The 15,125-nt window shown below is 52.8% G+C and overlaps 1 protein-coding gene across 3 annotated transcripts in view; it reads right to left on the reverse strand.

Moving 5' to 3' along the window:
* diaph2 (diaphanous-related formin 2) overlaps nt 1-15,125 on the reverse strand; it is a 277,431-nt gene that overhangs the window by 190,249 nt on the left and 72,057 nt on the right. For all 3 annotated transcript variants that reach the window (XM_072717314.1, XM_072717315.1, XM_072717316.1), the window contains 2 exons: nt 10,926-11,065; nt 77-151 (listed from right to left, as the gene is read on the reverse strand). In XM_072717314.1, the coding sequence (XP_072573415.1) occupies nt 77-151; nt 10,926-11,065 (215 nt within the window). The remainder of the gene's footprint in view (nt 1-76; nt 152-10,925; nt 11,066-15,125) is intronic.

Genomic DNA, 15,125 nt, shown 5'->3' on the forward strand with positions numbered 1-15,125 from the left:
TGCACCATAAACATGATAATCAGCCCCACCCCCCCACCCCCGCCCCCACGCACCCCCCTGTTAAGTGGGATCTTACTGTTTTTTATCCAGAAGCTTCTCCAGTGCGTCCAGCAGCAGGCCCAGGCCTTCATGGCCAAAGTTATTCACCCAGCTGGGGAGGGAACAGAAAGTGTGGTCAGCACACAGCCAGGGAGCCATTATCCCCCCCCACCCCACCCCGGCCCCCACAGTGTCCAGGACTCCCCGCCAGCTGTTTGCTCGTCGGATGGAGCATAATATGTTCAGAAGACGGCGGCCACTTCCCTCGACTGTTGGGGGAAGGAGGGGGGGGGGGGCAAAACTGATTGATTTACGGGAATCTTACGTTTGAAAGGAACAAACGGGAGGCGGATGGGGTAGGGGGTGGGGGAGCATCTGCCTGCTCACGCCTCGAGTTTCGTTCATTAGCGCCGAGGCACCAGGCCGCTACGCAGACGATCGATAAAATGACACAGCCAGCTGAACCGCCGTTAAACCTAAAATAAAACAGGAGCGCAGGCAAAAAGGCGGGGTTCCGTCACGCGACGCGGCCGCCCCCACGCGCCGGCTCAGACACGGCCGCTGAGGCGCGCCGCAAAGCAGAGAGATTCTCCTGCAGCTAATTTTAGCGATGATTTAAGGCGTTACGTGTGAAATCTCCACGCGCTGCACAGACAGCGTGTACAGCTTTAGCTGTCCCTGCCGCTTGATTTGTCTTCATTAGCGCTATACCCCAGGACCTTCATCGCAGGAGTGGGGGTACAGCACTGTGGCGGGGCTATAAATCCCTCCATTTCTTCTATCACCGCTCTCTATGCTCCTACCGCAACCTCGATAACATCCCGCCTTCATCTAAAGTCGTCCAAGAAGACGCAGTTAAGCTGCGGCAAGACGCCTGACACTGGAAGCTGGAGGTGGAGGCGCCAAGGTGACCCCTCTGAAAAGCAGCTTGTGACCTTCACAGGTTTAAAGATGACTAATTGCCCGCTAATGTGCTTTCAAGATGACTAACCAACCACCTAGCACCTTCAAGACAACCTTGCCTGCTTTCAGGAATTCCATAAATACATCTTACAAGTTCAAAAAGTCAAATGTTAGGTTCAGCATGGAGTTCTGACGGGCGCTGCCCAGCGCACGCGGTGCTGAAGCGGCACGAGGCGATGACGGTGACGGTGAGAGAGGAGAGGAGTCTGGTGAGAGTGGGCCAGCCCTCCGCCGGCATCAAACAAGGGGGCGGGGGAGGGTGAAGGCCCCGTGAACCGGGCCAGCGCCCCGCAAATGACACCGGCACCGTGCCATCAGCACCCCTCCGTGCTGTCAGGGGAAAGCTAGACGCATGGAGCAATTTCGGCAGGCGATGGTGCCCTAACTCAATGACAGCTCTGTAAGCTCCACCCGAAGTACCGCCGCTATATTAAAGTCATTTGTATTGACAATCAGTGTCAGCGAGTGCCGTTGATTAGGCGTGATGTATACCAGCCCACGGCTGGGTGGGGTGGGGGGGTGAAATACAGCAGCCCCCGGGCCGCCAAGAAAGGCGGCGGGAATCACCAACGTCAAAGGATTGGCCGCATCGTCGCTCAACAGTCATTACCAGGCAACCAAACCTAATTTGCAACTTATTAGTATTTGCTGTACAGTACATTATAATGATCAGCTTTGTTAATAAAACAAAAGAGCATAATGCTAAAAATGTATAACTGCCTGCTTACGCAGCGTTGCGAGTTTAATACTCTCTGCCAACCCCAACCCCCCCCCCCCCACCCCCACCCACCCATGTGCCCGCTAGCAGAGGCTTATCATGTACAAACAGTTATGCTGGGGAACCCAAACAACACAAATTAAATCATCCCAATCAGCAGCACGGCGACAAAAACGTGGCACCACTGAGCCCAACGAGGGTAGAACTAGTGTTTCTGGCTTAACCACATTCGCGGCTGGCCAGTCGGCACTGCGCTCAGGACAGCGTGGGTGGTTCAGCGAGCACGCACACACACTGACGTGGCACACTTTGACACACCCACACACTGACGTGACACACTCAACTACTGCCAAAGGGTATCATTTCGTGGGGGGGGGGGGGGGGGGTTACTGATAGCTGAGGACTCCCTAGAGAGTCAGCATGAGCTTTTATCACCAAGAGGTAAGGCTATCGTTTCACCCCAGGGGGAGCAGAGGCAGGTCAGCCGGGGGGGGGGGGGGGGGTCCTCGAGCCGAAACAAAACAGTATGAACAAGGAGGGGAAGGCGAGTGGGCAGGCCTCCCTCCCGCTCTCTCTTTCTCCCTCTCCCTATCGCTCTCCCAGCCATCAAGCTTCAGATCATGGCAGGCTTCCAGATCCTTCATCCTCGAAGTTCGGCAAGGTGGGGGCGGATGGGGGAGTCGTTCATGAAATATTAACGAGGGTAATACTGCAGTTAAGTTGCACCACCTGTGTTATTGGGTTACTCTATGATTACACGCATTCCGCAGGCGAGGAGCTAAAAGTCGCTCTTTTCTCTTTTTAGGGCATGGTAGTTTTGCTGGGCTGATGAACCCTTGCTGTCCGTTTCCCCGCCACCCCAAACCCGGCAGCCCCTGTGCTGTGCCCTTGTGCCAGGGGGCGCTACACCGCACAGCTGGCTGATTCACAGACATGTGGGCTTGCACAAACGCAGACGAGGACACGCACACACAGGCACCTGCGCATGCACACGCAAATGCACACACACGTGCATACACAGGTACCCGAACACGCCGACATGTGCACACAAACACACACCCAGATACGCACACACACGCATGCACACATACACATGCACACACACAGACATGAGCACACACACATGCAGACACACAGCAAGAAATAACTAACAAAAATAATACACATATCTACAGATAACCCACCATCAGCTTTTGTTTCTCATGTTGTACATTTATTAATATTATCCTACTAATACTAGCAGTGATATCTAAACAACAGTATTAATAATGACAACAACAATAGCTCTGTCAGACACATGATTTCTGAGTTATGTGATTATATGCTGTTGCCCTAGAGCTAAGAAAAAACCCCACACAGCATGAACCACTTGTCATTCACTGAGAAACAGGCCCAGTGTTTCCCACAATGCAGTGCAGCTCGGCTGAAAGCCTCAGGGAGCCGTGAGCCCAACCACGGAATGGAGCAGGACGCCACACCTGCACACCCACCTGCCTCGCACTGATCCTTACTTGCTGCATGCTGCACAGTCTCACTGGCCGATGGCCTGCAGTGACCCACTACGTAATCCTCCCGCAGCCCCCCCCCCCCCAAGGGCCAAATTACCAAACAGGACATGCAGGATTCGGCCATGTGACCGCACCACAAGCCCCGCCCCCAGACAGCAGCAAACTCCAGTGTAAAAGATTGACCCGGAGAGGTCACAGGATGATAGGCAGCTGACCAATGGATGAGAGAAATAAAACACATAGTGGCTGCGCATAGCTGAAATGCTGATTACAAGCAGCTAGGGGGCGCTCCGAAGCAGGTCTGTGTGGCTAACCACGCACCATGCCCCCCTTCACAGTAATCCACCAGCAGCAGCTTCAGGTACAAGCTGAGGGCTGCAGTTAACTCATCCCCCCCCCACCCCCCCAGACCCCCGCAGCTCCGAGGGCGCTCATCGCCGGTATGAGTCAGGCGGCGATCGCCCTGACGAGCGGCTGACCCGAAACGGAAAGGACGGCCAAAGCCCCACGGAGACGGGCCGACTTCAGCACCGTTGATGTGGGAAAGGTGAGGTCATGCCTAGTGACGGCCAATCACCCGCAGCTGCATGGCGAGCTTGAGCATGCCCCACCCCTCCCGTGAGGGCACCGTGAGCCTGGCTGGACAGAGGATGAGAATGTCTCTGCTTTCCTGGAGCTGGAGGGGAGGGGGGCAGAGATGTTGGTGCATAAAAGTTGGAAGTAAAAGGGAATCTGTGAGGAAAAAGGGGGGGTGTGGGTGCTGCTGGTTGGCTGCCTCTCACGGTCCCCAGACATTCCCAATCGGACCCCCCACTGGGAGAAAAACACCCCTGAAATTTCTAATTATCTCCAAAACTGTGTAAGCCCCCTGGTGCTCGTCGAACTAATTGGATAGAAAAGGCCCCCCCCGGAGCCGGTGGGAGATTGTTCCAAAATTGCTGCAACAGTGATTGATCGACTCGCAGTTTAAGCAGTAAAGTACCAGGCCACATGTTTGCCAGCTTGTGGAGGGGGTGGGGGGGGTACTTGTAAATCAGAACAGAAGCAACCCCCTTCCCCACAACCCAACTTCATATCTGTGATACAGCTTCAATGACACACATGGTCTTAGAGCCACAGAGTTCTCGCTTATCCCACCTTTCCCCCTCTGGTGGCCATATGCTGGGACTGCAGCCGCATGAGCGAGTGCGGCGGTTGGGATGCCGGTCCGGCCAGCGGGTTGCTTCCCGCTGATCGTTCAGGACAGCCAGACAGGCCGGCTAATGGACTGTGAACCGAGATTCCACGGAGCGCATGACGGATAGAGAGATCCCTGTCACCCTAGAGCACCAAAGTGGAGCCCAGCAGTGTGCCGGAATGCAGAAATCCGGCGTGGGCCGGGTCGCAGCACGTCATCCGACTCTCATGGCCGACTGTCACGGCACCACCGCGGCCTCACTGCACTCAGGCCTCTCTAAATGGGTTTTCTGTTTAGCAGCAGTCCAACCGCACCCAAAAAAATAAATCTGCAGTTACACCCCTAGACCTTGCAGAAATAAATGCATAATGATTAATAAGAGGCACAAATGCTGGTGCTCACAAGGCCCGGACACATCGGTTATCACACGCCGGAATGCCAATTTACCTCCGCTCCCACCAAGCGCTATTTCTCTCAGGATTGACGGGGCTCGGATCAGATGTGTAAATTTTGCCTGTCTGGTGGACATCGGAGCAAGATGCACACCACAGTAACAAACATGGTAGGGGGGGTGCATTGAGAAGTGGAGTCATTAATGCTGCATTCAGAGAGTGTCAGCCTAACCACCACTGTCGCCATGGCTTCCGCTACAGATGCACATATGAAAAAAATGGGATTTTACCTTACCGAATTAGTGGGTACCTGTTAGTCCTTAGAGCGCTAGCTAGTGGGTAATTGTTAGCCTTTAAAAAGCGAGTTAGCAGGTACATGTTAGCCCTTAAAGTGCGAGTTAGCAGGTACCTTGTTAGCCCTTAAAGCACGAGTTAGCAGGTACATTGTTAACCCTTAAAGTCCGAATTTGCAGGTACCTTGTTAGCCCTAAAAGCACGAGTTAGCAGGAACCTGGTTAGCCCTTAAAGTCTGAATTAGCAGGTACCTCGTTAGCCCTTAAAGTCTGAATTAGCAGGTACCTTGTTAGCCCTAAAAGCACGAGTTAGCAGGTACCTGGTTAGCCCTAAAAGCACGAGTTAGCAGGTACCTTGTTAGCCCTAAAAGCACGAGTTAGCAGGAACCTGGTTAGCCCTTAAAGTCTGAATTAGCAGGTACCTCGTTAGCCCTTAAAGTCTGAATTAGCAGGTACCTTGTTAGCCCTAAAAGCACGAGTTAGCAGGTACCTGGTTAGCCCTAAAAGCACGAGTTAGCAGGTACCTTGTTAGCCCTAAAAGCACGAGTTAGCAGGAACCTGGTTAGCCCTTAAAGTCTGAATTAGCAGGTACCTCGTTAGCCCTTAAAGTCTGAATTAGCAGGTACCTTGTTAGCCCTTAAAGCACGAGTTAGCAGGTACCTGTTAGTCCTTAAAGTGTGAGTTAACGGCAACCAGTTATCCCTTAAAGCGTGTCACCAGGTGTTCTCATGTTATTTCTTCCACGGATAACAGGCACTTAAATAAGACAACTGCTGGAAAATAATAATCATAAACATTTTTTGTCAAACACAGCCATAGCTTGACAACAATACAAATTTTTCTAATTAGAAAAATGTCCCTGAAAGCACAGAGCTATGCGTAAGTCGCCCGGCGGGTCCATGTGGAGATTATTTTATAGCTTTAACAACTTGCCTCTTTCTCCTTGACAAGTGCAGGTGTCGGCTGGAGCCAGGGGCACCGCCAGCTTTCTAATGACATTTGCAGTCTGGAGAGGAGTTTTTTTTTTCCCAGCACAGCACTGGAAAAAAAAATGACCCCAGCCTTGAGCCTCAAATTTCGTCTCACTTCGTCACCACGACAACAGAGCCGATTCATTTCACGGAGTGACAGGAGGAGTTCTGATAACTCTGCTCCCATGTCTATGTGCCACTCGCCATCCTCCCTGACCCCCCCTCCCAATCACTGCCCCCCCCCCCCCGACCTGATCCTCAGTTTTGGAGAATTAAGAGCAAAACAGCCTCCTGGCCTATTTCAGTGCAATGTCTTGCTTATCTAACTTTCTACTTTAAAAAGCAGGACTCCATGATATATCGACGCCGGCTGAGTGACGATAATGTGTGACAGACAGGGGCGATGGTCCGTACAGCGTGGGAGGGGCTAAGAAATTTCTGACACAGTACGTCACCATTGCGGGGGTTCCCCTACTACCCGATGGCTATCGTCTCAGCATCAATGTACCTAGTGTGCCCCACAACAAGATGGACTACAAGGTGTTCACCAGGGAAGAGAGCTCCCCCTGCTGGCCTGGGGTCGTTCCAAGGCCAGCCTCTGAAAGCGACAATAACTCTGACAATAACTGAATAAAACGGCGAGAGAGCAGGCATTGCAAAGAAAAATGTGAATCTCATGAAGCACTACACAACAACCATAATGTCACGATAGTCACATGACAGTTACGTGACAGGTGTTACATCTTTGTGTCTCATGCATAGCATCAGGTGCGCATTCAATTAATTAACATTTAATTATGAGCACAGTATTCAACCAGGTTTGCTTTGCAATCATACAGTTCAGCACACTGGCAGTGATCTGGCTGTGGGGGGCTTTTCTGTGTACTGGGGCCAGGAATGGATGGCACAGGGACTGGGGCTGACGGAGGATTGTAGCACACCTGCACCCTCCTGAGATTCACACCAAAGCCAGAAACCACATCTAGCACCATAAATTACAGCCTCGCCTCAAGATCCATGCCACACCCGTGCGAGCAGCCTCGCGACTAGGAAACGACGGAGAAGGCGTCAGTGGTCAGGAACCAGACATGCTTTCGATGCCAAGAGCCGAATCCTGCCATGGTTTCTGTGTACGCTGGAAGGGTAGAAATTTTAAAAGAGAGAGAAACTCAGCCTGTGCATGTCTGTCAAGTACGAGGAAGGAATTTACTGAAGCAAAGAGAGATGGTCTTATCCAAGGTCAATGGAGCGGACCTGCACTAATCTCCAGTATAATAAGACATTCAGCGGCGACGTGATCCTCAGTCCGCGGCAGACATCTGAAGTAACCTCCATGGGCCTGCGGAAAGGTGCTCTCCAAGACAGCGCAGGGAAAGGGTGGCCTTTGTCTTACGAGATTGCTGGTACGAGGAAGGGCGGGGACGGAATGTGAGTCAGAGAACATGGGGCGGGATGGGGGGGGCACAAACAGTCATGATAGAAGCAGATAAATGAAAGAGAACGACGGGAGATGGGGACAATAACTGGCAGGGGGGAGGGGTTACTGCGCGGTCACTGTCCAAATGACCACACCCACCCCAAAGCTGGACACACGCCTCCCCTTCCTGGGTGGCAAAGAAGGGCTGAGGACAGGAGTGAGGCGAGTTTTCCATAATCGGATTGATAGCCCATTTCGGCTGCCTCTCCAACACCCAACACTCGTGGAAAAGATTGGACTGGCACTAAACGGGCCTCACGCTGATCCCAACTCAGTACCAAGACTTGAGAATGACCCCATAAGCCCATCACGGTGACATGAGCGGAGCGTCGGATAAGCCCTCAGAACCAAAGCCCCGGGCCGGCGCCGTTTCTGGCCAGCTTCCCACGAGGCCGACCGCACCTTGGCCTGAGCATCCAGCTAAATTTACCGGGGAGGGGGGACATGGCGGCACCATGGCCGGCAAGAGCTTCAGGGAGGGAAAGTTCAGAGGCAGCAAGTTCAATTTGGGATGATTCAGCCTGGAGATGGAGGGCTGACAGGCGGAGCAGGGGAGTCGCTGGCGGGATTTGGCAGACAGGAGCCGTAAGACGGCGGCTTAGCAGGAAGGCACTCCTAAGCCGGCACCTCCGGCACGCACATGCACGCGGGGGCTGTCAGGCCGAGCCGAGCGCCCTTTATCCTCACTGCAAGGGTACTGATGAGGAATCCGGGCAGGTAAGGGGGTTTATCCTGCCTGGGGCGGCCACAGGAAGCACGGAGACGATGGTGAGCAGGTAAGTCAGGGCAGCAGGATTCGTGCTGAGATCCAGCCTGCAAAGCTCCTGCACGCATGTGTGTGCGTGTGTGTGTGTGTGTGTGTGTGTGTGGGTAGATAACAGAAAGTTCCAGGCTATTTCCTCGACAGTGGCCGCCACCGTTTCATTCCATCCGTTTTCCGCGGCCAGGAGTGAGAGAGACTGCATATGAGCGACATCAAATTTCTTCAATGATTACCTGCAAGTGGGAAAAAAATGTGATTGACCCCTCCACCCCCACCCCCCCGCCCAAGACCACACTTACTGTGAGTCAACAAACCGTAACAGAGGTGCAGCAAGAGAACCAGCGAGAGAACCGTCAGAGCTGGCGTCGCTAAATGGAGAGGAAAGGAAAAATGGGCAGTTAAGAAGGGACACGGGGGAGATGATCGAGCTGTTTCTGCAGAGGCAAAGTCCAAAGCCCACCTCTGACACCCCCGACAGTGCAGTATGAACTCCACTGGACTGCTTCAAGCACACCTACGTGACACTGCTTGGGAGCCATGCCCAGTGTCCCACGCCTGGTGTCCCTCTGTATCTCCCTGTATCCTATGCCTGGTGTCCCTCTCCCTGTCCATCTCCCTGTGTCCCTCTGTATCTCCCTGTCGAACAATCATGCCCATTGTTCGACATTTCCTGTACCACACCCGATATTCCGAGCCTGGTGTCCCAGGCTCAGTGTCCCACACAGAGTGTCCCACACCCCAAACAAACCCTCGGAGGAACAAGCGATTTCCCAGCTCAGTGGCTCACGCCCAGTACTTCAAGCCCAGTGTTCACAGTGTCCCACGCCCAGTGTCCCAAACCCCAAACAAACCCTCGGAGGAACATGAGATTTCCCAGCTCAGTACCTCAAGCCCAGTGTTCACGGTGTCCCATGTCCAGTGTCTCATGCTCCGTATTTCACACCCAGTGCCCCACGCCCGGTGTCCTTCGCTCAGTATCTCATGCTCGGTGCCCCTTGCCCAGTGTCCCTCGCTCAGTATCTCACATCCAGTGACACACGCCCGGTGCCCCTCGCTCAGTATCTCACATCCAGTGACACACGCCCGGTGCCCCTCACTCAGTAACTCACATCCAGTGCCCCTCGCTCAGTATCTCATACCCGGTGCCCCATGCCCAGTGCCCCTCGCTCAGTATCTCACATCCAGTGACACACGCCCAGTGTCCCTCGCTCAGTAACTCACATCCAGTGACACATGCCCGGTGCCCCATGCTCAGTATCTCACACCCGGTGCTCCTCGCTCAGTATCTCACATCCAGTGACACACGCCCGGTGTCCCTCGCTGAGTATCTCACATCCAGTGACACACGCCCGGTGTCCCTCGCTGAGTATCTCACATCCAGTGACACACGCCCGGTGTCCCTCGCTGAGTATCTCACATCCAGTGACACACGCCCGGTGTCCCTCGCTCAGTATCCCACATCCAGTGAGACACGCCCGGTGTCCCTCGCTCAGTATCTCACATCCAGTGACACACGCCCGGTGTCCCTCGCTCAGTATCTCACATCCAGTGACACACGCCCGGTGTCCCTCGCTCAGTATCTCACACCCAGTGCCCCTCGCTCAGTATCTCACATCCAGTGACACACGCCCGGTGTCCCTTGCTGAGTATCTCACATCCAGTGACACACGCCCGGTGTCCCTCGTTGAGTATCTCACATCCAGTGACACACACCCGGTGCCCCATGCTCAGTAACTCACATCCAGTGACACACACCCAGTGCCCCCCGCTCAGTATCTGACACCCGGTGTCCCTCGCTGAGTATCTCACATCCAGTGACACACGCCCGGTGTTCCTCGCTCAGTATCTCACATCCAGTGACATAAGCCTGGTGTCCCTTGCTCAGTGTCCCATGTCTCAAGGAACATACGGTTTGTGCAGCATGCGGATTCCAGTCGCTCCTAAGTTTTACAGACATAACCAGCGGGACGAGTCCATCTGCTGCCCTGAAGCCGATTCGGAAATGCAAATGCCAACATTTTGTCTGCTGAGTTCTGCACAAAAAAAGCAATGCTAACAGATAATCTGTGCGACTTTTAATGATCAAACCTCCTTTAAAAAAATTCCATCCTTGATTTGTAAGAGATAAAGCTGCCAGAAGGGACACGCCAGTGTAGAAGTAGTAGGCAAGAGCAAAGGATTGTGGGAGAGCAATTCCTGTCATCAGATCCAGTGAAGCACTGGGGTGGAGCCAGCGTTCTGTGCTGCCCCCTAGTGAGCAATTCAACCCCAACAGCTTGGATACATGCATATAATAAACATGGTCAAGATAAAACAAAATATGAGAAAGCAACAAAATTGATTAGGCCTCGCTGTACCTGCTACACAAAGCTGAAACCTCACCCCATTTTTTATTATTTACCAAGCGTGGTTTGAATATGCGACAGCGTGTTCCTGTTTGTTCCTTATTAATCAGCTGAAAACGATGACAAAACAAAGGTCACATTACCATGCAGACACGGGAAATTCTCTGCGTGTTCTGATCTGTGTGCCACGTGTTTAACCAGTGAGCAGACTTGGGAGAGGCGCCCACACCCTGGTCACTGGAGCAGGCACTTGGGAGGAAGAGGCCGAGGGGGACGCACCTGACGGGGTTGCTGGTGAGAGACACACGTAGGGACTCTAGGCAGTTGAAGAGCTTGTCATCGGTGATGCCAGATCGCAGCTCGTGGACGTACTCCTGCGACGACAGTGTGCACTCGTGCTTGCTGTTCCTTAGGCCGCCCTGCGGGGGACAGTAGAGAGTCTCAGAGATTGAGGAACGGGTTCATGCAATGAGAAGCGGCCACCGGTCAGCCTCGACCTTCTCGGGCGGGAAGGGCGGGAAGGGCGGGGGAGGGTGGGGGGGGGGGGCTCATCCCACTTTGACACCCATTTGGCGACAGTCATTTTCCCTGCAGGCATCTGGATAAACACCTTCCTGCCATCAGGACCCCGATTCTTGATAACAGAGATCTGCCTCCAGCCCATCGCCCCCCAAGCAGCTTCATTAACACCTGGCTGATGGGAAGAGTATGTACCGTGAGTGCCCACCATGCCGCTGAGAGGGGCACATCTGAAGGAGAAGGCCCCTAAGAGGGACGCCCCACACGTTCCCCCACACATCTTTCTCTCTCGCTCTCTCTCTCCACCCCCCTCCCCCCCCCCATGGAGGGTGCAGGAAGCCCGTTAGGACACCTCGTCTTTATTGCAACCCAGACCATCCTCTCTCTCTTTCTCCACATGCAGTCTTTGAACCCCCGCCCCCCCCCCCCCCAGATTCCTTGCACACCACAAACACACGCTTAACACCTCACAGCGCGCCATTCTGCTGGACCTCAGCCTGCGCTTTGTGGTTTTTTTTACACTGAATTAATTATTCTTTCCGTTATGGAGCGAAGGCAGAGCAGCCAAGCTCCCAATTTGTTGCGGTTTGCTCAGCCTACGGTCGGTGAGGGCAAGGAGAGGTCAGGACCCGCTGCGGTACATCACAGAATGGGGCCCTGAAGCGCAGGACAGGGGCCCGGATGAGCCTGGGGCCGCGGCCGCTGAGCAGGGGAACCCTAACGAGGCTGTTTTACACGTCTTTATAAGCTACGTTTGAACTCCAAGCTGTTTTCTCCCCTACAGAATGCAGCAATTTTCCCAGAATGGACCCATGAAGCAAGGGCATACACACACATACAGCCGGCACGCAAGCCAAGCGTCACAGGCCTTGGGACGCCACACACTTGTTGCAGAAATAATAGGGGGTAAGATTCAGATTAAATCCTCCAGAAACTGCCAAAGACTCGTCTGTTGCCTTGTGGGGCACAGCTGCCCCCCCCCCCCGAACAGAAGAGCTTCTCCCTTTAGCTGGCCTCTGCAAACGGCACCGTTTGCCCAGGTTTTCATGGAGAAATGTGCTTCGCTATCCCATCAGCTCCTGCTGCCTCTCCCACTCCTCTGGAGGACCGCCGCTTTCTCTTTCAGCTGAAAAGCCGACAGTCACACTTGATTGATTTTTTTTCCGAGGATGTGTGATTTTCATGCATGACCCACCCCCCGCGAAACACGCCTTGGGGCAGGAGTTTGATCTGCCCCCTCCTTCAAAGGGCCCCATGGTGAGTGAGGTCGGGGTCTGTGAAACTCCTCCCCGTGAAAAGCTTTGTGTTATTTTTTTTCCATTTTCACGAGTAACCTCACATTCACAAAGGAAGTGGGAAAGAGTTCTGACTATGACATAAATAAAACACAGGCTAACAGTAAATAACTAAAAAAAAAGCGGAGTCATTTATCCAGGCCAAATCAAGCAGGTATTAAAATGCTGTCCTTATTGCTCAGGATCAGCCTGTTCTATACTCAGAATAACATGGCATCGACCCAGTTAACCAGCCCTGAGGAGGGTCATGTGACCTGAGCCGCTGGTCATGTGACCTGCCTATTTCCCATCATTTTTCCATTAGACTCAGCTGAAAATATATCAGACGTATAACCTTTGCTACAGGAAAAGGACACACTCCGTCTAACCAGCTAACACGGGGGCCTCTTTTCTTCTAGTCGTCTTAAATAATAAATCCGAGGGGGGCGACACTCAGTTTTTCTGTTCACTGTTATGCTACTCCTGGTTTCACCGAGCTCTGACCTTTAGATGTGGGAGGCAGCACGACCAAGCTCCCCCACCCCCCCCCAACGAAAATCGATCCTGAGGGGCAATATCAATATCAAGTACCAATCTTGTGGCTAGAGACATCCACTAAGTTCCCAAAAGGACCTTGCTGGGGCGAGGGGGGGGGGGGGTTAGGGGTCTCCTGCAGCCACAGTGTTTGCCACCAGTCAGACCACGACTTTGTGTGCCTACGAACAGCCACTGCACTAAATATTAAACAAACGCATTTCTTATTTAGGAGACGCTGAAGCCACACATCTGACTAACCAGCTACCTAGCTATGATATTTCGAGTGGGGCGCCAGAAAGAACACAGCCACCCCACGTCTCCACCCACACGGGCAACCCCGAGAGTCACTGCTACCCCACTCCAGAGTCACTGCAGGTGTGAGTAACTGGAGCAGTAAGAGGATAATCAGCAAGTGAGGGACGTAGCTTTTAGCACGGTGAACATCATCAGCGTGATTCGACGCGGCGTGAAGCCATAGCGTGGAAACAATCCCACTAAATTATAGTCTGTAAAATACGTGTCACTTTAATCTAACTAATCAGAAACGTTAGCAGCTGCATTAACGTGATCTTTTGCGTGTCATTTTCATGGAGCAATTAGGGATCATTCCGAATAATAACCGTTCCAATGAGGAACATTATTATTATATTCATATCAACGTTAATATTGTTATTGCTGTTGCTCCGTCTGTAGATACAGCGTCTCGGTTCTCTGTCAGCTTAAGGGAGTGAGAGGAACTCGGGGAAAATACTGTGGAAACATGGAATATTTCTGAGTCGCACTGAGCATCCTTACGTAATAGTGGCATGAAACATATTAACATCCTGCTCTCTAAATAAATGCCAAATGGTGGTGGGGGAGGGGAAAATGGAAGAATAATGAAAATTTTAATTAGTTCTTCTCTGTATGTGATTAATGAAAATGACTAGAACGCCACACTGATTTTTTGAAAGGGAGGACTGATACAATCTTAGCAATTAGCGCACATCGAGCAGTATCAAAGCCAAACGGCTCACATCTTTAATTCCTTAATTTCCCGCTCATTAGAGGTTGAATGACAGGCTTACAAAGGGGGGAGGGTATCTGTGACAAGCCCCTCCCCAACATACACAGAAATACAAACACACAAGGGAGCAAATTTGAACATACATATGGAGGTCCACGAAGAAAAAAAAAAATACAATCTGGATGAGCTGACGGCTGACTGGACTAGGCGCCCCCTGCTGGTCTCTTACAGCACAGTGCTGATCTGTCTATGAGGCTGCAAAGTTGCGGCAAATCAATTCACAACAACATCAATTTCATACACCTTATTGCCAGATGCAGAGGTGACCCTGAGGTCATCGCCCTACAAAACAAGAACCCCCCCCCCCCCCCCCTTCACACGCCCTGCCGCTGCCCCACATTTAGTCATTTATCCCGCTTGAGGTCCAATCCAATCCTGCAGCCGCTTTCATACGCGGTGAAAAACGCCGGCGCCCCGCGGCTGCAAATCGCTATGGCGACATGAATTTTAAAAGTACATCCCATCGCCGGATATCACAGCCTGCCGCTGTGTGTCACGCCGTCACCCTGCATCACTCACATCTCCGTGGAAACGCAGATTACGGTTACTTTATTCATGTCAGACCACCCCCCCTGAGGAGGACACTCTGGGTTCTTCGCCGCGTAGCGCCTGGTTATACACGCGGATCGAGCACCTCGCTCTAGGGGACAACAGCAGGACCCTCCCGGATCCGGGACCGTGACCACCTGCTCTCCACATTTCGTGCTGCTAACCTCATTGCGAGCAGCTAATCGAATGGGCCGTGAAAGGCGACACGATGTAAACGGTGCCCTGGCCCGGTTCACGCCCAACCTCCCGAAATCTCGTGCCTGGCACCGGACGGCCAGCTCGGCCCCCGCTCAGCCCGGGAGACGGATCCCGGACTTTTAAGTGCATTATTTATTCATAACCTTGTTTTCTGTGGGAGGAATGGGGGTGAGAGAGATATATTGTGTTTCCATAAATGAGTTTCTGGGCCTTTCAAGTCAGAAGAAAAGAGATTACAAAACAATCACGACCTCGTACTCAGGACCATGAAACAAAGGCTGGGGAGGAGCAAGATTACCGGGTCATTTTCACCAGAAAATACATCCCCTTCCCTTT

This window comes from Paramormyrops kingsleyae, chromosome 10, assembly GCF_048594095.1.
Source record: "Paramormyrops kingsleyae isolate MSU_618 chromosome 10, PKINGS_0.4, whole genome shotgun sequence".
Lineage (NCBI taxonomy): Eukaryota > Metazoa > Chordata > Actinopteri > Osteoglossiformes > Mormyridae > Paramormyrops > Paramormyrops kingsleyae.